Below are 23,868 nucleotides of genomic sequence, written 5' to 3'. Positions count from 1 at the left end.
GGCAGCATTTCAGTCAGTGACCGACTGAATACAAGATGGTGGTCCCTTATGATCATATTGCTTAGTGACATCTTAGCTGCCTCAGTTTGTATAAGTGCACTGTATGCTGTTTTTATGATGATGAAATTGCCTAATGATGCATTCCCCATAAATTGTCCCCATCGTAAAGTGATGTATGATGACTATGTAACAAGATATAGACAGGTAAAGAAGGAAAAAGAGCAACAAAAATTCCATCATTGCTGGTTAATCTCCATTAACACAGAAGTCTAGTCTTTTCTTCTCTGCATCTAACTTTTTAACATTTATTTTATTTTTTTTAGAGATGGGGGTCTTGCTATGTTTCCCAGACTGGCCTTGAGCTGTGATCAAGCAATCCTCTTACTTCAGCCTCCTCCATAGCTGGGAGAACAGGAGTGTACCACTGTTCCTGGCCTTGTCATCTAACTTTTAAAAAACAGAATTAGAATCATACTAATTTTTAATGCACTCCTTTTTAATTTTTTAATTTAACTTTATGTAAGTTTTCTCCATAGTTTTAAGTATTTTAATGATATTTTCAACAAACACATTGTTCCTTTGTGTGTATACACCCTAATTTGCTAAACCATTCCAATTTAGTGTTTAATAAAGAAGGCTGCAGTGAACATTTTATTTATGTTTTTGTGGGTATTTTTAAGTAATCACTTTAGCATGGATTCTTAGAATACTGGATCAGTTTTATTTTGTACCGAAAAAGGATTCACCTTGAACTTGCAATCCTCCTGCCTCAGCCTCCAAGTTTCTGGGATTATAGGCTTGCTCCACTGTGCCTTGCTTCATCAGTTCTTAACTAGTGGATGGAATATGTCTTAGTCCTCTTTCAGCTCTAAAATTCTCTAATTTTGTGATTGTATTTCTATTAAAGGGGAAAAGAGTCTCCAAACTTTCTTCCAGGCAAGTACTCCAGCCAGTATTCTCTTTAGTCAGCCCATTGGAGCTGCCAAGCAAGGGGAGAATGAATTGATATTAGTTTTTCATCATGCCCTAGCTTGGATTTGTATGCTTTCTAGTAAAATTTCTATTGAATTGTGAAATAACTAAAAATAAGTAGGAGCAAATAGACCAAGGGTCCCTGAGTAATTGGAGTTCCTCTACTTTGTGATATAAAATGGCTTTTTGTGGTGTCCTGAAAGATTATGAAAACCACATTGAGTTGGTGAGACCAGTCACTGTCAGTGCAGATAAAGGTCATCTGAGGTCAGAGTGCATCCTGGATTCTGTCATGTTGGTGTTAAAACGGTTATGAAAAGTGTCCCCTACTCTATCTATCAAGATGATTTAGGATGCTTCACCTTTAGGTGTTTTTTTTTCTGCTCCCAACAGCCCTGGCATGACTGTTGATCAGGGGAGTGATTGTGGAAGGGACAGTGATTTGGTTCCTGGCAGTTCCATGACAGCGTGCTGGTCCCCTCATTTTTTCCACCAGCAGCAGTGGATGACTGATGTAGAAGTATGGGCAAATGACATCTTTTCAGGAGGTGTGACTAGGGTGGTGTCCCAGAGTACACAAAGTCCTGATTGTCCCCACTTTGTGTAGCTAGTTTTGGAGACACAGTTTCCAACACCAGTGGTAACAAGCCTGAATCCAGAAGGGTGTACTGAAGATAGAACTTCTGTCTGTATAGCACTTTGTAGAACCTAGGACTGTCCTGTTTACAAGAAAAGAATGCTGCTCTAGTCTAAACCCAATAGATAGATAGATGGAGCCATGGCTGTATTTCTTCCTTCTTATACATCAACTAGCAACAGCATCAGGTAGGTATCATTGGTTATCTGCAAATTGCATATGAAAATCTGGGATGCAAGTAAATGAATGTTGTCCAGTCTTCCAGGGCTGATGATGTAGCTCTGTGGTAGACTATTTGCCTAGAATATGTGAGGCCTTGTATCAAAAAAAGTTCTTACCCAAGATCTTCCAGTTAGTAATATTAGAGCAAAGACATGATCTTAAACTATTACTATCTGCTCCACCCTGCTTCCCAAAGCATTTCCCAAAGTGTATTTCGCAAGATGTTAACTAGGAAAGGCTTTGGATTGAGAGCATTTTCATAGACTTCTTATTTGGGGTGGTGGTGTGAAAAATTATGCTCTTTTTTGTAAATTGCAAAAATAATGAATGCTGATGACTTATCAACCCTGGGTAAGGAGTGGGTTTTCTTGACTGGTTTGAAAGAAATGCAGCTGCTGAGGCTGTGTGTGTGTGTGTGTGTGTGTGTGTGGATTCTGGGTGTGTGTGTGTGTGTGTGTATGGATTCACAAGGGTTTTAATCCCTTGTGAAGGATACCCAGGAGCCCAATAGAACCTTGGATCAGAGAAATGGAAAAGTCTAACTGTGAAGTTCGTAGCAGGCTCTTTTTCTTTTTTTTTTTTTTACACTGGGGATTGAACCCAAGGGCACTTAACCACTGAGCTACATCCTCAGGCCTTTTTATTTTTTATTTTGAGACAGGATTTTACTAAGATGCTCAGGGTCTCACGAAGTTGCTGAGGCTGGCTTTGAACTTGCAATCCTCCTGCTCAGCCTCCCAAGCCAGTGGGATTATATGCGTGCACCACCATGCTCAGCTCCTAGCAGGTTCTTAATGTATCCTTACCCATGTGATGATGGAGACTATTTTATGGTTGTACCTGTTTTGATTAAAAATGGGAACAGAGGTTTCAGTGTAGCTTAGTGATATCAGTAGTAGAGTGTGCGATTAGAATGCCCAAGCCCTGTGTTCAACTCTAGTGCACGCACTTACACACACACACACACACACACACACACACACACACGGGAGAACAGTAGAAGGTTGGAGACAAGAGGAAGCTCTAGTTCACATATGAGATCAGCAGATATTTATCTTTAGAGTTCAGATAAGAAGGATAGACCTTTAAGGAGCTCTGATAGCAATCACTGGATATGGCCAGATGAGGAATAGTAATTGCCAGTTGACATGATTGAAGGTGGGATACCAGTAGTGGTGGCAGATTCCCTAGCATCTGGGAAACGAGGAAAGAAGAAGGGAGAGAATCTTGGAGCTTCTGGATGGTGATTGAGGGGTTGGGCATGTCCAGCTGACCTTATAAGGAGGACAGTGATAAGGAATTGCATGATAAAGAATGGCTAGAGGACAGATGGGAAAATGTAAATATGGGAAGAAAATTATCTGATTGGGGAAGATAATGAGGGACAGGGAATGTTCTCCAAGACTGGTGGATGGGAAGGCAATTTGACCAAGGACAGGTCCAGATGGCTGACCTGCCAGATGCTGAGGCACTCCTCTAGCGGGTGGGGTGCAATTATGATGAGGGCTTAGGTGTCTTCCACCTGCCATTCCTTTTCAGTTTACTCTTGTAAACCACACATTTAAAATTCTCTGTTTCTTTACTGGATAGTGTTTGATTAGTTAGGTTTGTGTTGCTGTGACCAAAATATCCAACATGAACAATGTGGAGGAAATGTTTTTGGGGGCTCGTGGTTTCAGATGTCTCAGTCCATGTCAGCTGGTTGCAATGCTCTGGGCCCAAGGCGAGGCACACTTCAGGGCAGAAGTGTGTGCAGAGGGAAGCAGTCAGAAAGCACAGATGGGGAAGGGGGAAGAGGCTGCAGGGGAGATGAACTCCTTTAGGGCACACCCCCAGTGACTCACCTCTTCCAGCTACTGACCTACAGTTACCATCCAGTCCATTCAAATTAGGATGGACTCTTAAGGTTGTAACTCTCACAATTCAATCATGTCATCTGTGGACATTACTACATTAACTTTTGGGTCACACCTTATATCCAAACCACGAATTCTACCCCTCGTCCCCCAAGCTCATGTCCATCTCACAATGCAAAATGCATTTAGTCCATCTGTAAGAGTCCCATAGTCTTGAGAGTTCCAGTATTGCCCAAAAGTCCCAGTCCAATGTCTCACCTGAGACTCGAGCAAACTCTTGGCTGTGAGCCCCTATAAAAAAAAAAATCCAATATTTTTATTCCAAAAGGGAAGAATAGGGGCATAGAAAGAAGTGATAAGGCCAAAGCAAGACTCAAACCCAGCTGGGCAAACAGGTCTGCTAACTCTGTGTACAACATCAATTGACACGTAGTTGTGAGATGGGCTCTCCAAAGGGTGTGGGCAGTACACCCCTTTGGCCTTGCTGGTTGCCGGGCACAGGGCCTCTCTTTTAGCCTGGCTCCCTCTGCAGCCAGCAACTGTGGTAAACAGTCCATGTTGCTGACATTTTTAATTCTTGTGGTCTCCATTTCAGTTTTGGCTTCACTTTGAAAGCTCCATGCATCATGTCTCAGGGGCAGCCTACTATACTTTACCTGGCCTCCCAGCCTTTCCTTTGAAATCTTAGTGACTGTGACCTCCATGACCCCTGAACTTTAGTATCTTGCATTCTTGCAGAACCAGCACCATGTGGATGACACCAAGGTCTGGCTGTCAGCTTGTACATATTTGGTCCCCCTGGAACCAGAGCTGCGGCAATCTTTGAATGCTTGGGCAGCTGAATCTGGTGAAATAACTTCCTAGGCTCTGCTATGGAAGCAGGGTGTTCCCATGATCTCTTCTCAAAGGAATTTTCCGTTTTGACCTGGAAGTGGATGTGATCTTGCAAATTCCTGAGATGCCCTTGAGGTATCTTCCCAGTTTCCTCTGTGCAAAGTACTTAGCATTTCTTTTGAAGATATGATCTCTTCAAAAAGCCTACCTTTCTTGGTCCCCTTCAACTCTACTTACTGTTCCTGATTCTTACAGTAAACCTGGATAAAAGCTGCCAGCAAAATCCAGGCCACTGACTGAATGCTATGCTGCCTGGAACTTTCCTCTATCAGATTAATTAGTCCATCACCTTTAAATTCAGCCTCACCAAAAATCTCAGGACATGGGCAATGGGTAGACAACTTCTTTGCCAGAATGTAACATGAATGATCTCTAGTCCAGTTACTAATAGAGTCCTCATTTTCCTCTGAAACCTTATAAGCAGAGTCTACTTTCCTATCAAGATTCTGGTCTTCTGAGCTCCCACCAGAATTGCCCATTAATCTCTGCTTACACAATTCTAAGGCTTCTCTAGCCTGCATTTTCAAATGTCTCCTGCAAGCCATTCCCAAAGCTTCTGAACCACATGGCCAGGTTAGTTACAGCAATGACCCCACTCTTGGTACCAATTTCTATTTTAATAAGGTTACAGTTCTCAAAATCCAATCATTTCACCTTGGAACATTCCTGACTTAACAAGGAGTTTTTGGATGACACTGTATACAAACCACAACTGTGGTTAAAGAAATATTCACTTGAAAATGATTTGCTGAACTGCACTGATGCTTCTTGTGCACTTTCCTATACTTACATTGGGATTGAAAAGACTAAAAAGCACCCAGGGAGCCTAGGCAATTCCAGGCATGCTCCTGGTTACACACAGTTGTGGTGGCTCCGTTTCTTTTGCTTTTACATAAAATATAGTGCTGGCTTTCCATTTGGATGCCAGCAGCATGTTTCCCAAGAGTCTGGGCAGGGTTAGAAGCTAGGTGACCTGAGACACAAGTGGCTTTTTCGTCTTCCGATTTTTCTTCTCCATTCATTGCAGTGGTCGTGGAGTCCGACTTTGTGAAATACGAGGGCAAGTTTGAAAACCATGTGAGTGGGACCATTGAGACCATTCTGGGGAAGGTCAAGCTGAACATTGGAGGCAAAGGCCTGGTGGAGAGTCAGTCTTCGTTTGGAACCCTGAGGAAGCAGGAGGTGGACCTGCAGCAGCTCATCAGAGACGCAGCCGAGAGGTAATGAGAAACCGGTTTGGCATTTTGGATTTTGACACATCTCACATTTAAAGGTTGTTCAGTTAAAAGGGTGAGAAATGCGAACTTTTCCAACCAACAAATGTTTATTGGATGCCCATTGTGCTGAAACTTCATAAGGAGCACATTCTTCATTTTAGAATTTCTTGACTGTTCTTAGCCTGAGGGTAGAGACCTGGAAAGCACTTTAAAAGGACATTATTTCAGCAAATGGTCCTTTCTCCCAATCTTATGATTTAGAAAATGCTATACAGTGTAAAAGCTCTGTCCTGCATCTAGAATATTAATATCAGATGCAGAAAAATGATGAACCTTCTCTGGTTCTTTTTATTGTTCTAATAAGGAAAACATGAGAGCAAGCAAGGGACTTCAGGGATAAAATATTTTTTCTACTTTTCTTAAAGAAAACCCTGCATTTATTCATTCATCTTTCAGTAAATACCCTTTATCCCATGACAGCTCATCGTTATTTTTACCTTATGCTTATTCAACATTTTAATAATTTGATTGAGAGGATTGTATGTGCCATGTGCTGTTGTCCATGCTAAGGATGCTGTAGTGAACTAGATGCCATCATTTCTGCCTGGCATTCTAGTGGGGAGAGACACAAACTATATAACACAAAATGCATGGCGAAATAACATAGGCATCTCATCAGTTGATGAGATCAGTGGACTGGAGGCAAATATAGCAGAGAACGGGGATAGGATGTGCTCAGAGTGGTGGCCAGAGACGGCACTCAGAGAAGCTGGCATGAGACAAAGCCCTGAAGGAGGGGACAGAATGAGCATGGAATGTCCTGGGCAAGGATGTCATGGGCAGTGGCCAGGGTAGCTGAAGCCAAAAGAGCCAGGGAAGACCCAGGAAGACTAGAGGAGAGCCACGTCCTGCAGGACCCCAAAGGCTATTAGAAAGACTTTGTCTCACAGAGTGAGCTAGAAAGCCCCTGGAGGATTCTGAGCAAGGAAATGACATGATCTGACTCTTTTTTTTTTTTTTGACAAGGGTCATTCTGGCTACTGGTTTGAGAAAAGGGTGGATAGGAAGAAGCCAGGAATCCAATTGGGAAGTTATTGCACTAACCCAATTGAGATGATATTTCAGTTTATACAGTACCATATGTTCATTTTCATGTGTAATTTTATCACCTTTTTTTTCCCTCTTATGATAGAAAATTCAAATCCAAATGAATTAAGAGAAAACTCACTTGTATCTAACTATGGTTGCCTTATCTCCTCTTTTCCAGTGTTCTTAGGTTGAAATATAAAATATGTGCTCATTGAACAAAATTATGTTTAAATATTAATGAATAAAATATACCATAAAACACACATATCAAGAGCATTTGGTGGGTGGATTTTGTACAGATGGGCAGCTGAAGTCTTAAAAAACTGTACCTGTCCAGTAACTGCCCACGTTCAATGGTCTTTCTGGGACTCCACGACTCCATGGAATTGGGGCTCCACTGGGCAACCCCTTTTGGTGGAAGAACTTTAAGCTCTCTGGTGGCACCAGTGGAAGGCACATTCATCTCTGACAGTCGCGATCTTTATTTTCTTTCTTACTTCCTTTTCTTGGTTGGAGAGGCATTTTCCTTCTCTGTGCAATATTAGGACATTCTAGAAAATCATTTGTTTATCTGAAATTAAAACGTAACTGGGCACTTTATATTTTCTGTTGCTAAATCTGGTGACACTGTCGACAGGAGAAGAAGAGAAAGATTGGGGGAGTCCAGGGTTTCTCTTGGCTCCCTCAGTCTTCACATAGCCCCTCTTAAGCTAGATTTTGCAGTCTTGTTATTTCTATTTCAAGAACCACAGTTGGGCAATGCTCTCTAGTCACATTTCCTGACGCACATTTTAAAACACTCTTCAGGATTCAGGTATGGAAGCTATTGCCAGCAGGAAGCACGTGGGGGTGGGGTCTCTGATATGAATGCAAGAAAACATTCTGGAGAGAAAGAAACTAAAGCCAACAGTTGTAGGTGGGGGGGGCATAGAGAGAGTCAGGGAAGAAAAGGAGAACCTTCTATGTGCCAGGCAGTTTATACCCATCGTTTCTTTTCCTCTGCATAGCTTTCCTTTTTTTATACATTAGTGAACTGAGGCCCAAGAGGATGAAATTTGTTCCTAGGCACAGAGTTCAATTTGAGTGCTGGAGTTAGGTTTCCACCCAGGATTTCCTGACTTCAAATCATCTGTTCTTTCCTCTAAAACATGATTGAACTGACTGTGAAGAAAAGAAATTGGCAGAGATTCAAGTAGTTAAATTGGAACATGAATGTAAAGGCAGTGTTGTGAATCTGAGTCCCTTGTGAGGCTGCCTGGTGGGGGACATAGATATGTCCTATCCTGAACAGACACACGGGAGTAGCTAGGCCTGCTCACCTAGAGGGGCCTGGACACTGGGATAAGATCACCTGGGAAGACTCTGAGAATCCTATTGATTGTAGAGATAATAGGAGAAGGGATAGCCCAGAAAGTGGAGGCCTTGGGAGCATGATAAAGAATAAATATCATGGGCTAGGTATAGCTCAGTGGTAGAGCACAAGGCTTAGCATGCACAAGGCCCTGGGTTCAGTCCCCAATACCACAAAATAAAAAACTATAAAACATAGAATAAATTGAAGTCCTAGGAATGCAAGAGTTATCTTATCACATAGTTGTCTCTTCCTTGTGATGTTGCTAAGAGCTAAAGGTGAGCTGCCCAGGAAGGGAGGGTAGCGAAACGGGGAGAGAGAGGGAAGGTACAACTCTCCCAGTCCTGAGATGGTCATTGGTAAAGCTAGCCTTATTGTTATTTCACACGGGAGTAATAAATTCTTATCCATGTCATCTGCCTGTCTTTGGACTCTTACAACATCATCAGCATAGATAAGGTGCTGTTGACACACATGTGGCCTTGGGAGTGGTGATTAGTGATGCTTAAGTACTGTATGTTCCTGAGGGCTTATTTGCAGTCAGTCATTTTTATTTCTGGTCATTTAGATAAGTTGTCATCTGTATGCAGGTTATTTTAGCCCTTAGAAATCAAAGTATTGGATTTATCATCTATGAAATGTATGTGCATCTCAAAAAACTTAATCAATCCTAGAAAAACAATCATGTGTATAAGTGGCATTTATCTAGCATTGTTGGGCACAAAGGCATTCCCTGGGAATTAGCCTTCTGATACTTGGAGCCTTTGAATGGGCCCTCTAGGTTTATCTTAAAAATTCTCAGTGGAAAGAAATCTAAGATGTATACATATTTTCCTTCTTTTTTTTTTTAAAAAAATTATTTTTTAAAATATTTTTTTTTAGTTGTAGATGGACACGATACTTTTATTTTGTTTATTTATGTTTATATGGTGTTGAGGATTGAACCCAGTGCCTCACATGTGTAAGGCAAGCACTCTACTGCTGAGCCACAACCACAGCCCCTCCTTCCTCTTTTTTAAAAAATATATATTTTAGTTGTAGATGGACATAATACCTTTTTTTTTTTTTAATGTGGTGCTGAGGATCAAACCCAGTGCCTCACACATGAGAGGCGTGAGCACTCTACCACTGAGCTACAAACCCCAGCACCCCCCTTCTTTTTTAATGGAGAAAAATCAACTTATAGAGCCTTCTGCTAATGACTAGAATTCATTTTTAGTCTTAATGTCAATATTATTGTGTAATAAACTCTGTGGTTTTTCTGCCTGTCTTCCATCCTGAGCTGCCATTTGTCATTGCCTAAAGTATAACAGCCACAACCCACCCCACCTTTTGCCACGGGTTTGTTGCTTCTAATCTCTTGGGGTCTGGAGAAGTTTATTCCTGATAAATAACTTTTGTGGACTTGGTAAGTCAATCAGCCCTTGTCCTCAGTTCCCCAGCTGTAGGTGAGATAGCTGGACCAGACAGTGTGTGAAGGTTCCCTCCTGGCTAAGTACTTAGAAGCGAGTGCAACCTGCAGTGAACACACCTGTTCCTTCCCCTTGAGCTCTGGGCTTTGCTTCCAGCTGTTTTCCAGCAAAGGCACCATTTTGTGCTTTCCATGACTACGTGGGGATTAGGTGCTATCAGCCAGAAAGACACATCCCACTTCTGTTGTTTAACCACATTGTAAAACACATTTTGGTAAAGCAGATTACCTTTGTCTGTGTGTACTTAGTAATTAGAAGTTGGGTTCTTCATGAGGAAATCCAAATTAAGTATATGAAACTGATATAATGCAAAGCAATGGTGTGACACAGATAAATCTTCACGACTATTTAAAATATTTAAAATTTACTCAGAGTCCTATTATATTTAAATCCCTCCACATTGTACAAGCTTTACATTTTTTTTTTTTTTTAAATTGCTACTCTTGATTGGGGCTATAGCTCGGTGACAGAGGGCTTGCCTAGCATGCAAAAAGCAGCCCTGAGTGCAATCCCAGCACTGAAAGAAAAAAAAATGCTACTCTTTATTGTAGCTATTTGACCTTTTTAAAGGCATTGCAGTAGCTCTCATGAGTACCTTTTCCATATACCAGTAGCTCTTACTTTATTTAGGACATTTTCAAGGGGAGGGGTTGTGAGAGCTCATGTCTTTCTTGAAAAAGAAATATGCAACAAAATTTGAACTGGTCTCCTTTTCTACTTAATGAGTTTCCCCGTGGCCAGTGGAGGGTTTGAAAATCATTCCATTTTGTCCTTGTGCTGTATCCAGGCCTGGCATTATTATTTTTCATGGAGAGTTTGTGCCTAACAATTTAAAGACTTCTGTCCACATGCACTTGCAAAATGAGAGTTTCCTGAATCTGCTCCCTTCATTTTTCCTAGAGGGGCAGCCTGTAAATGAGAATGAAGCAGGTGAAGGTATCCTAAGGTCTAGGAGCCGATGAGGCTAGAAATGCTTCTCTATGCTCTTGGTGTTAGTGGGTGCAGGGATTTTCTTTTCTTTCTTTCTTTTTTTTTTGACTGATTGTAGAGTGGTAAACTTTAGGCTAATTTTTTTTAATTAAAAAAAATAGGTAGTGGAAACAAAATCGAAGGAATAGTATCATAAGTAATATAATATGGCATCTTTATCTTTAAACAATGCCTAGGACCCACCTTTTTCTGCCTTCATTGCCCAGGATTTCACTGATGAGAGAATCTAAATAGCATGCAGAGTGGTGCCTGGCGCGCAGCATGTTCTCACTAATGGTGGTTGAGTGGAGCAGTGCTGTCAGTCTGAAGCCTGCCTGCCAGCTCAGGCAGGTGAGAGCTCTCCAAAGGAACGAGTTGGCTTGGCATGCTGAGGCTGGGAGAGGCACTCAGAAATGAGATGATGCGAGGTGTTCAGAGTTTTTGACTGTGGCATTTCTGATGTCCTTCTCTTCCAGCTCTTCATGGTCTGTGTTCTGAACTCCACCGTGGAGTGACTAATGACCCTCAGTGCCAGTGGGAGGGTGGTCTGTCCTTACTGTGCTCTTCCCAAATGAGGGCTGATACCTCGAGGCAGCAAGAGCCTAGCTGGGGTCATTTTTCTTAGTCAGGAGGGGATAAGCCGCCTGAGAAAATTACTGTCTGAAATAATTAATAAAGAAATAAAAGACAAAGTCAGAAAAATAGTTTTAAGTGCAGAACGTCTGATAGATCCAGCCCACACAAAAGTTGGGACTTAACAGTTAAAAAATGGCTCCGACTGTATTTAAGGGAGAGCATTAAAGGCAGGGATAAGATTTCAAGGGTAGAGTCTTGCTTCATGATGTCTTGTAGTCACAGATTGATTGGCATCTTGGCAGGCTACACCCATCTCTGAGAGGTTGTGTGGGACTGGGCAGAAGCTGAATAGAAATTCACATGCATCTGGGTGATCTTACCCTGTGGGATTGTCACTGGAAATTCTCAAATATCAGATTTTCCTATTCAGTAGGCTTCTGTGCCGATTTAGTCCATACATATTCCATAGATGGCTCTTGACAGGCTGACCCAGCTATGTAGCTGTGTCATAGAACCATTGGAAAACACACGAGCTCTTATTGATCCATATTTTATTTGTAGCAGATTCTTATTCAATTCTTAAGTCAAGATATAGGGAGCCCTTGACCAATATCTATTTGACCTTCAGGAGCTTTGTCTTGGTTACCACATGCCTTATTGGAAGCACACCTATGAAGCTCTCAAGACCCCATCAAAACTATTCTTTAAAAGAGGTCTTTCCTGAGACCTGCAGGCCAAAGCCATCTCTGTGCTATCTGAAATTCAGTCAAACTATTACTATTTTTTCCCCTGAATTATTTTTGTCTCTTGCCCTTAGGCTTAACTATTGGGACTGTGAACTCCTGGAAGCCTGTCTGGCCCTCTGTTGTTCCTTCTGTGTAAACATGATCTACTGGTAACCCCCTTGGCTGAGGGATGGACATGCTGGGGACACTTTCTAATATTTGTTCCCAGGTTTATGTCTTTGTACAGAAATTGTCTTGTCCTGTGAGCCTCACTTATAAAGGCTACTTCAAGTCTTTAGAATTAGGTAGAACTTAAGTCCTAAGGAGGGACATTGAAGTACTGTTTTCTTCTAAGACCGATAAACAGCATCATTTATTATCAAATCCAAGATGGCGTCTATTCTAAGAGGCACCATTGTTTTATGTACCACTGAGAAAGAACATTGTCTATTAAACTGTGTCACACCTATCAGTTTAAAACCATCTTGATGTTAAAATGTGGGGAAAAAAATGTGTCTTAGAATTGATGAACTCCAGTGTCTATGGCTGGGTTGGTTGGAACAAGTGAGGAGTTAGAATTCAGGTGAACAGATGGATGCATTCCACCTGGGCTGTTCATAGTGTCTGACACAGGGACTCTGTCCATCTCTAAACTTCTCACTTCACTTAATGCACTTCTCTGCCAGACTCCTGCAGAGAAGCTGGTTGGTGTGGCATAAGTCCATCTGCTTTAGCTAAAAACCCGGGGATCAGACATGGCTCCCCCTTTGCCTTCTTTCCTATGCCTAGTCTCTTACCAGCTGATTCAAGCTCTCAAAGATTGGTTTTACCTTTTCTTCTTGCCCCAGCCTCATGACTATTTCTTTCACCAACCAATTCTTATCTGCACCCTCTTACCCCTTCCAACTGATTCTCTGCAGGTCCACCTGTAGGATCATGTCACTTCCCAGCTAACACCTACCTATGCCTAGGATGGTGTCCACATGTTCCTCTGTTTCACAAAGCCTCATGTTCACTCTCCAGCCTCATCTCTCACCCCCTCAGTTTCTCCAGGGCATTATGCTGAATCTACTTCAGTCCCTGGGATTAATATTCCATTCTTCAGGAGCCACATTCCCCAATTCTGTTGGGGTGCTAACCAACACCATGGGGTACTGTCTGTTGCAGCTGCCTGATTCTCAGCCAAAACTTCTGGCATATGCCTCTCTTGTTTGCCGTGGGCTCTGGCACAGTGCCTGCAGCATACTAAGTACTGCTTGGTTGAAAGAGTAATTGGTTTATCTTTATCTTTATCGGAGGAGCCTGAAATTCAGAAATTAATTAGTTTGCCTGGACTCAGGATTTAAGGCCAGGTCCACAAAGCACATGATTTTTCCATTCCAGCTGCTATGCACAGAGCTTGGAGAGAAAAACATTTTTTCCAAAGGCTGCTGCATGAATTCTCCTCTCTTCATCTGCTTCATTTGGTTTATCATCTTTCAGGCTTACTGAATCTCATCACTTGGTGGCAGTTAATTAATTACCCCGCCTAAAAGGTTGAACATCTATAATTGCTTAGTCATTTTTTCCTGTCTCTGTCCTTGGATTGTTGTATGCGATTAAGGTGTTAGAAACTAATGTGACTGGAGATGGAGCAGTTGCAATGTGCGGGTGGCCTAGTCACTTTCGTAGTCATGTGCATTATGCTCTAATTTTAATTTTTCCTGCAGTTTGCAACCTTGAAGTCATCTTCAGCTTCAACACAGCAGAAAGAGGGGGTGGGTCCGGGAAAGCTTTTCTCACTATAGTAGTCCCCTCTTAACTGCAGGGGATGTGGTCCAAGACCTCCAATGGGTGTCTGAAACCAAGGATAGTCCTCAGTCTATGTATACTCTTTTATTCTATGCATACCTATAATAAAGTTTAATTTATAAATTAGGCACAATAAGAGATTAATAACAACTAATAATAAAATACAACACAATCATGAAAATTATATGAATGAAGTGTCTCAGAATACCTTACTGTAGAGTGCTCACCCTTGTTATGATGATGTGAGATAATATAACATCATGATGAGATGAAGTGAGATGATCAATAAAGGACTTATATGAACTGTGGTCATAATCTTTGCAGGCTGAGATTTGACAGTAAAATTAGCTTGAGTTTTTTTCCTTCTTCACAATTCCACAAATTCATCTTACTGTGGATCTTAGCAACCTCAGCACATAATCTTTTTGCTTTCCTTATTGAGAAATTTCCCCTTTTCACTTAAGGGAAGCACTTCAGGGCTTCTCTTTGGCATATCTGAATTTTAGCCATCACTCTTCTGTACTTTGGGGCCATCATTAAGTAAAATAAGGGTTACTTGAGCATAAACCTCATGATGTTGATGTTGATCTATTCTGAGCTGGCTGCTAAGTGCTAATGAGCAGGTAGCATATATACAGATGATACATTGGACAAAGAATGATTCATACGCCAGTCAGGTTGGCAGGAGATTTCATCACACTACTCAAAACAGTGTGATTTGAAACTTCAAGAATTTTTCATTTCTGGAATTTTCCATTTACTATTTTTGTACTGTAGTTGATTTCAGATGTCTGTGGAAAGCAAAACTGTAGATAAGGAAGGCTACTGTATTTTGGGAAAGGAGATCCCAGAGTACAGTAGTTGAGGTTTCTAGAGATTTCCTGTCCCTGTTTCCAGGTTGAGCATCTCTGATATGTGATACTGTAGATCTGAAGTGTCCTCCCAGGGCTCATGTATTAGAGGCTTGGTCCCCAGCCTGTGGCACTCTTGGGAGGTGGCAGAACCTTGAGGAGGTAGGGCCTGGAATAAGGAAGTCAGGTCATTGGGGGTGTGCCTTTGAAGGGGACTTTGGGACCTGGGCCCCTTCCTCTCTTTCTTCCTGGCTGCTGGCAGTGGTGAGGATGTGAACAGCTCCTCTGCCACGCATTCCTACAAATGATGTACAGTGTCATGACGGGCCCAAAGCAAAAAGGGCCAAGCGACCATGGACTTGAAACCTTTAAAACGGTGAGCCAAAATAAAACCTTCGCTCCATTACGTTGACTGAACTGGGTAATTTTTACAGTGACAGGAAGCTAAACAGGTGGGAAAGTTTCTTTTAGTGTTGCAATAGAGACGGTTGGTAGCTTGGAGCCAGTTGGCAGCTGCCTCAGTTTCAAAGAGCCCTCCTAGGGGAATTAGGCAGAAACACAGCCTTATGTATTCGCATGCATTAAGTGCCTTCTGCAGGTAGGCCCAGGAGGGAGAGGCAGGAGGAAGAGGGAAGACCATTCAGGTTGAATTGTGCCAGTCAGCTAAGTGGCATTCTCATTCCACCCTTGTTAGCTATGTCCTTTGGGTCATTGGCTTATGAATTCTATTCTCATTCCTCTGTGAAATAAGGGTGACAATAACTTCACATACTACTTAGGGTATCTAGTTGCAAAGGACATTTTTAACCTCACATAGGAATGCAACCTGAAGTAGGGTGAGTGCTGCTAAACAAAGGGTTAATGACAGATGATCAGTTCAGTGGCTGCATGGACTCTTGTGTCAGCCTCCACCTGATTCTGTTCCAATAGCTCTAAGTTCTCTTGTCCCTAAATGGTGGCCACATTGCAGACAAGGTCCAGAGGCAGGCAAATGGTCTGTTCCTTGTGACTCTTCTGAAAATGGAGAAGAATCTTCCAGAAGCCCCCAGTAGATTGTTCCTCAGGTTTCAATGGGCAGAGCTGCTCCTCAATTCTTGGTAAGAAAAATGGAGTGACTAGAATTGGCTCAGAGGGCAGTTAAGATACACAACGGGGTTGGTTCAGCCCCAGCTCCTCTCCTGCCCCACACTCCCTTCCACCTGCGCAGAGCCGGGTGGGCTCAGGGATGCCCATGGGGTGCAGAAGGTGGGGCGCCTTCCCAGCAGAGCATACAGGGCACTGCCTATGGAACGTGCAGGCTGAGTGTGGCTTCCTTCCCCTTCCTTGTCAAGGAGCTGACGGGTTTTAAAAGGGTGAAAGCAGCACCTCCTTGGAGGGGCAAACGAGTGGGTGAGAGGCAACAGCTTTTGCATTCCAGGATTTTTACAGACAGTTACTGAGTCTGGGGCTTGGTGGGGCGAGGCTGGAGGAGGCCGTTTATCAAAAGAAGCGGATGTTCCCATTTTAAGGAAGGTCAGGAGGGCCACGCCATGGAGTTTACAGGCAATGTCCATGGAATTAGTTTTTCTATTCTACAGCTGGTCTGTGAACACACATTTCCTTCTCTTTTAACTGCAGCTATAGCGGATAAATCAAAACCCTCTGGGAGAAATCCTTCAACTACTAAAGCCTTACTTGTCAAAACATATCTACATTCTGTGGTTAGTAATTCTTGCTTTACATTCTTGCAGTGGTAGGCTGGCCATCTCCTTTTGGCTTTTTAACATCCCAATCTCAATTCCTGGGCAGATGTTGAAACCAGTTCTGGCAATGTTGCAGCATTTCCCCAGAATGCATTTGTCCCTTTGCCTCTTATTGGTTTTTAAAGCAATGTAGTGGGGAAAGCACCGATCTAGGAGTTAGAAGAGACATGTCTTGATTTGGGCCCTGCCATGGATGTGTCCTGGGGTTCAGGGGAGTCTGTAACCTCTGGGCTGCATTCTCCATTTGTGAGCAGAGACATTGGATTAGATCCAGGTGCTCAGGACCATCCCCTTGTGACCATGAAGACATTGCCAGTCATTCCCAGCTGTCTTTCTCCTCCCTGCTCCCAGCCCAGGCTCAGTCTCAGAATGTGTTTCCCTGCAGCTAGGCAGCCATCACTACTGGATGGATCATAGGTGGTTCCTAAGAGCAATCTTGTTCTCTATCTCAGAACTAGATTATCACGTGGGTCCCTTAGAGTTGCATGAGTTCCCTTCAGCAGATGCCACCAAAGCTGATTCCTCCTGTGTTGTGACAGACCCTTGTTTTTGAAGAGCCTGATCAGAAATCTATTGAAAATTACTCAATGCCATATTATAATTATAACTGGTGGAGGAAGGTGACAGCAGTAACTACCTGTGGTGTCTAGAGTATAACAGGACTGGATGGTGGCCTGCAGCAGAAGACAGACCTTCAAAAATTCAATTCATTTTCCTTAATAATTAATTTCCCTCCTTGTGCCTGCAGGAGGGACCCTGCAGAATGCATTTATGCTTTGAAAAACAAAGCTGCTTCCCTCCTTTTGGATATCTTTAGAGTTTTAAAAGCTTCTCTGGGTTTCTTTTTTTGAATTTACCTTTGGGGTTGTGAAAGCATTAGAAATAGAGAAAATGGAAATGCAAACCTCAGCCTGGGAAAGGAGGCAGCTTTGTTAGGATTGGGCCTGGGCTGCTGATGGATGCCTTAAAAGCCTGAATCCTGCTTCCTGCTTAGCTGCTGGCCTGAGGCATGGGCCCCAGCAGCCAGATGTGGAAAAGAAAACAGCAATACAGGAGTTAATAGGGATGAAGGTCAAACTACTACCATAGCCCGAGGGTGCTGTCATCCAGAGGAAGGAGACAGCAGCTGTGGGCTGCAGTGGCCACCTGGGGCCTTGCAGAAGGTCAGCCTGGGCTTCTTAACTGTGTGATTTTGTTGCTGTCTTCAACCTCTCTGAGCTTCTTTTACCCCCATCTCAGAAACCCTGAATCCAGGGTTTTTATGATCTCTGTTAGCAGTGCAAACAAGACATGTAAGATTATAAAATAAACAAGTTATATTGACATATGACTGCCTTCCCAACTTGGTGATTCCTGCTCTGAGGTGAGGAAGGTCAGAGCCAGGGGCCAACTCCTTTGAACTGTTCTAGGTCTGCACCTGTGAACATTATTCCCAGGGAAGCACCTGGACTCCTCCTGGGGCTGCTTGGGCCTGATGGTGTTGCTGAGAAGAAGAGATGGGGAAGAATTCCCTCCAGAAATTGTTTTGCAAAAACTCAATTCGTTTTCCCTAATAATTCTCTCTCTTTCTGTTCCCATGAGGTCTCTTCCTAACTGGAGACTTAGATTTGTCCAGCATTTGGCTCCCAAAAGGTGGCAGCACTGACCTGGGAAACAGAATCCCAGGGACTTGACCTCTTTACTGCCAATGAAATAGCAGGGAAGGCCTGCCTGTGCAGCCTGCCCTTCTGGCCCAGTGAAGGATTTCCCTGGGGCTGCATAAGTTGGGGTGTGACTCCTCCCTGGCACCTGGAGCCTCCATGATGGCCATGTCCCCGAGTGAGCTGCTTTCTCCTCCCTGCTCCCAGGTGGGGCTGACCCCTCAGGGATCCTGCGGGCGCTCAGCAGTGCCCAGCAAGCCTTCCAGAACTGTGCTGTCAGATGCAGAAGGTACATTCCCCCACCCCCTCTTTTGGTGTTTGGAGTGGGTTCTGGAGGGAGGTGGGGATTTTAAGCAATGGAGCTTGGGTGGTCTAGGCTGAGGTTTTTCTGTTTTAGTGGCTTCTGTTGAGGGCACTTAATGGTACAGTGATTTCCAACCTGGCAGTCAGATCTGAGTCCTAACAGCCCACCCCAGTAGTTCCTCTGCCTTGATGAAGGGATTGTAGCCAGTGACGCTGCTTCTGATGTGTGTGTTCAAGTGGGCGTGAGCCAGCACCTTAACTGTACTCAACCGAATCAATTTCCTATGATCTGCTAGAAGGTGGAACTTTGTAAACTAGCAGAAAGAGAATGTTAGAAATGACTGGTTTGAATGTATGTCTGCTCTATAGTGTATGCTGATGGATACTGGTCTTTTTTTTTAAACTTTTTTTTGGGGTTTTTTTTGGTACTGGGGCACTCAACCGCTGAGCCACATCCTCAACCCTATTTTGTATTTTATTTAGAGACAGGGTCTCACTGAGTTGCTTAGCACCTCACTTTTGCTGAGGCTGGCTTTAAACTCGAGATCCTCCTGCTTCAGCCTCCTGAGCTGCTGGGATTATAGGGGTGCACCGCTGCCCCCAGCTACCTTTTTAAATTTTTTTTTAAATTGAGGCATAATATTTGTATATCTTTATGGGGTACATTATAATAATTCAATATGTGTATACAGTGTGTTTGGTAGTCAAATCAGGATAGCAGGCCTTCCTGTCTCTTCAAACGTTTTATGTGTTGTGAATTCAGTACTTTTTTAGTCATTTTGAAATATATCATAGGTTATTGTAATCATTTTCAGAGGATGGAACTGAGATGACACATTTAAACAAACTCACAAATGGCATAGAAACTCCACAAAATTGAATGATAATATATTTTTAGATTATTATTTTTCAAAAGCAAAACTAATTATTTTTAAAATTCCCCCAAAGGAGTGGGAAAACTTGTAAGATGTAATTAATTTGATACAGATCAGGACCTGAGGCTTGGTTTTATTCAGTTTGCCTTGAGTCCTATGTCTGAATTTTCACCCTGAGCTCCACCTTCTAGAACCATTAGCTGCAGTATCTTAGGAGATCAGAATTTGCCTTTCTCATACACTAGTATGTTGAGTGCATCATGTTTAAAAAAATTTCTTATTTGCTCTACTTAGTTGAACAGCAGAATGCATTTCAATTCATCGTACACAAATGGAGTGCAACATTTCAATTCTCTGGTTATACATGGTGTAGAGATGCACTATTCATGCAATCATACATGTATGATGTTCATCTCATTCCACCATCTTTACTACCTCCATAACCCTTCCCCGCACCCCCCTTTGCCCAATTCAAAGTTCCTCCATTCTTCCCATTGCCGCCTCCCCTCCCCCCATTATAGATCAGCCTGCACTAATCAGAGAAAACATTCAGCCTTTAGTTTTTTGGGATTGGCTTACTTTGCTTAGCATGATATTCTCCAACTCCATCCATATACCTGCAAATGCCATATTTTATTCTCTTTTAATGTTGAGTAATATTCTATTGTGAGTGTGTGTGTGTGTGTGTGTATCACAGTTTCTTTATCCATTCATCTATTGAAGGGCATGTAGGTTGGTTCCACAATTTAACTATTGTGAATTGTTCTGATATAAACATTGATGTGGTTATGTCATTATAGTATGCTGATTTTAAGTCCTTGGGGTATAGACCAAGGAGTGGGATAGCTGGGTCAAATGGTGGTTCCATTCCAAGTTTTCCAAGGAATGTCCATACTGCTTTCCAGAGTGGTTGCACCAATTTGCAGTCCCACCAGCAATGTATGAGTGTACCTTTTTTCCCACATCCTCTCTAACAGTTATTATTGCTTGTATTCTTGTAACTGCCATTCTGACTGGAGTGAGATGAAATCTTACAGTAGTTTTGATTTGCATTTCTCTAATTACTAAAGATGTTGAACACCTTTTCATTTGTTTGTTGGTTGCTTGTATATCTTCTTCTGAGAAGTGTCTGTCAATTTCCTTAGCCCATTTATTGATTGGGTTGTTTGTTTTTGTAGTATTCAATTTTTTGAGTTTTTTATATATCTTGGAGATTAGTGCTCTATCTGATGTACATGTGGTAAAAATTTGCTCCCATACTGTAGGCTCTCTCTTCACCTCAATGATTGTCTCTTTTGTTGAGAAGAAGCTTTTTAGTTTGAATCCGTCCCATTTATTGATTCTTGATTTTATTTCTTGAGCTTTAGGACTCTTGTTAAGGAAGTCGGGGTCTAATCCAACATGATGAAGATTTGGGCCTGCTATTTTTTCCATTAGGTGCAGGGTCTCTGGTCTAATTCCCAGGTCCTTGATCCACTTTGAGTTGAGTTTTGTGCATGTGAGAGATAGAGATTTAATTTCACTTTGCTACATATGGATTTCCAGTTTTCCCAGTACTATTTGTTGAAGAGACCAGAGGTGAAAGACCTCTACAATGAAACTTACATAACATTAAAAAAGGAAATTGAAGACAACCTTAGATGGAAAGATCTCCCATGCTCCGGGATAGGCAGAGTTAATGTTACCAAAATGGTCATACTACCAAAAATGTTATATAGATTTAATACAATTCCTATTAACATTCCAATGACATTCTTCAGAGAACTCAAAAAAGCAATCATAAAATTCATTTGGAAAATTAAGAGACCCACAACAGCCAAAGAAATCCTTAGCAAGAAAAGTGAAGCAGGAGGCATCACAATACCAGACCTTAAACTATACTACAGAGGAATGGGAACAAAAACAGCATGTTATTGGCACCAAAATAGACATGTAGACCAATGGTACAAAATAGAAGACACAGGGGCCAACCCACATATATACAGTTATCTCATACTAGACAAAGGTGCCAAAAACATACATTGGAAAAAGTATAGCCTCTTAATTTTTTGTTTTTATTGAGACCCAATTTGTACATCATTATGAGGTTTAATATGGTAAGTCAGTGCATGTTTACAGTGTATAATGATCAAATCAGGGCAAGGGGCATGTCCATCTCTTCAAATATTAACGATTTTGATATGTTGGGAATTTTGTACTCTTCTGGTTATTCTGAAATATAGATTGTTTTAACAGCAGTTACCCTACTTTGCTAAAGAAGAATTAAAAGTAATTCTTGTGCTCACTGTTTTGATTCCCCTTAGTGAACTTCTTTTTGTTCTTCCTCCCCTTACCCTTCAGTAGTCCATTCCATTCTTCAGTGTATTGGTTACCACAAATGAGCGAGAACACGTGTTTGTCTTTTTGTTTCTGGCTTATTTCACTTAACATAATGATTTTCAATTCCAGCCATGTTGTAGCAAATGACAGAATTTCATTCTGTTTTATGGCTGGGTAATATTCCATTATGTATGTAGACCACATTTTCTTTTTCTGTTCATTCACCATAGGGCATCTGGGTTGATTGTATATTGTAGCTGTTGTGAACAGTACTACAATAGACAAGGGAGTGCAAGTATTTTTTTCATGTAATGGTTTCATCTCCTTTGAATATGTACCAGTAGTGGAATTGTTGGATCATATGGTAGTTCTCTTTTAGCTTTTTGAGGAATCTCCATATCAGTTTCTAAAATGGCTGTACTAATTTACATTCTCACCAACAGTTTATGAGTTCCCTTTTTTGCCTGCAATTTTTTTGTTTTGTCATTTTGACAATAGCTATTGTAACTACGATTAGTTGGATTGAGAAATTTTTTAATGTACTAGTTATATGTCTTCTTTTGAGAAGTGTCTGTTTAGTTCTTTAATGTTTGTTTTTATGCTGTTCAGCTTTTTGAGTTCCTTGTGTATTTTGGATATCTGACCTTTGTCAGGTGATTAGTTTGCAAATATTTTTTTTCCCACTTACAGGTTGTCTCTTGATTCTGTTGGTTATTTCCTTTGCTGTGTGAAAGCTTCTTAGTTTGATATAATCTCTTGTTTCTCTTTTTACTATTAGTGCCTGTGTCTTTGGAGTCCTATATAAAAAATCATGGCCTACATACAATGACATGAAGTGAGAGGAAGGGATTTAGTTCCATTCTTCTGTATATGCATAAGGAATTTTTGTCAGCACCATTTATAGAAAAGACTGTCTTTTCTCCACTGTATGTTCTTGGTGCCTTTGTCAATAATAAGTTGGCTATACAAATGTGGATGAAGTTCTGTGTTCTTGATTCCACAGGTCTGTACATGTCTTTATGCCAGCACCATGCTGTTTCAGATACTATACCTTTGTAGAGTGTTTTGAAGTTAGCTGTTATGATGCCTCCATCAATATTATTTGTTTTCTCAGGATTGTATTGGCAGTTCCATAGGAACTGGGATTATTTTTTTCTATTTCTGTGAAGAGAATCACGACCTTGATAGGAATGGCTTCAAATCCGTACATCACTTTGGGCAGTGTGGTCATTTTAACAATATAGATTCTTTGGATCCACAAATTGGGTATATCTTTCCATTTTTCTGTGTCCTCTCTAGTTTGTTTCATCATTATTCTAGAGTGTTCCATTGTAGAGATCTTTTACTTCCTTTGTTAAATTAAATTTTTTTGTAGCTATTATAAATGGGATTGCTTTCTTAATTTCTTTTTTTAGCAATTTCATTATTTGTGTATTTTTAAAATGCTACTGTTTTTTGTATGTTGATTTTTGCATCCTGAAACTTAACTGAATTTATCAGTTCTAACTGCTTCTTTTGGATGTTTAGTGTTTTTTTTTGTGTGTGTATAAAATCATGTCACCCACACACATGGATAGTTTTAACTTCTTTCTTTCCAATTTGGAGACTCTTTATTTCTTTCTTTGCCTAATTGCTCTTGCTAGACTTCCAGTATTTTATTAAATACTTTCTTCCCACATACTGGAGATCAAACTCAGGGCCTTGCACTTGCTAGGGTCTAGCACTGAGCTACATCCTAGCCCCTACCATCATAATCATTTTTCCCATCTTGAAGAAAACGCTTCCAACTTTTCCACAGTCAGTATGATATTTGCTATGGGTTTTTAAATATATTGCCTTTAGTATTTTGAGGACTGTTCCTCTCAAACCTTATTTGTTGGGATTTTCATCATGAAAGGATGCTTAATCCTATCAAATGCTTTTTGTGCCCCTGTTGAAATGAGCACATGATTTCTTTCCTTCATTGTGCTGATGTGTGGTATTATGCTTACCGACTTACCTTTGTTGAACCATTCTCGCATTCCTGGGATGGATTGAACTTGGTCATGGTATATGATCTTTTTGATGTGTTGAATTCAGTTGGCTGATATTCTTTGGAGAATTTTTGCATGTGTGTTCATCAGGATATGGGTCTGTAGTTTTCTTTTTTGTTGTTTTGTTTTTTGGTTTCAGTGTGATGTTGGCCTCAAAAGGGTTTTGCAGAGTTTCTTCCATTTTGATTTCTGGGAATAAACTTAAACTATTAGGGAATAGTTTAAGTATAATTAGAATTCATTTTTCTCTGAATGTTTATAGAATTCAGCAGTAAGGCCATTAGGACTGGGAATTTTTTTTAGATGGAAGACTTTAATGTCATTACTCATTATT

General features: G+C 41.4%; 1 protein-coding gene across 2 annotated transcripts in view; it reads left to right on the top strand.

Moving 5' to 3' along the window:
• Positions 1-23,868, top strand: part of Gsdme (gasdermin E) — a 66,298-nt gene that overhangs the window by 16,505 nt on the left and 25,925 nt on the right. For both annotated transcript variants that reach the window (XM_048786349.1, XM_015490141.2), the window contains exon 3: positions 5,609-5,801. In XM_048786349.1, the coding sequence (XP_048642306.1) occupies positions 5,609-5,801 (193 nt within the window). The remainder of the gene's footprint in view (positions 1-5,608; positions 5,802-23,868) is intronic.

The sequence above is a fragment of the Marmota marmota genome, unplaced genomic scaffold (genome assembly GCF_001458135.2).
Source record: "Marmota marmota marmota unplaced genomic scaffold, marMar, whole genome shotgun sequence".
Taxonomy (NCBI): domain Eukaryota; kingdom Metazoa; phylum Chordata; class Mammalia; order Rodentia; family Sciuridae; genus Marmota; species Marmota marmota.
The sequence above is the reverse complement of the archived record's forward strand: the minus strand, read 5'-3'. Positions and strand labels throughout refer to the sequence as shown.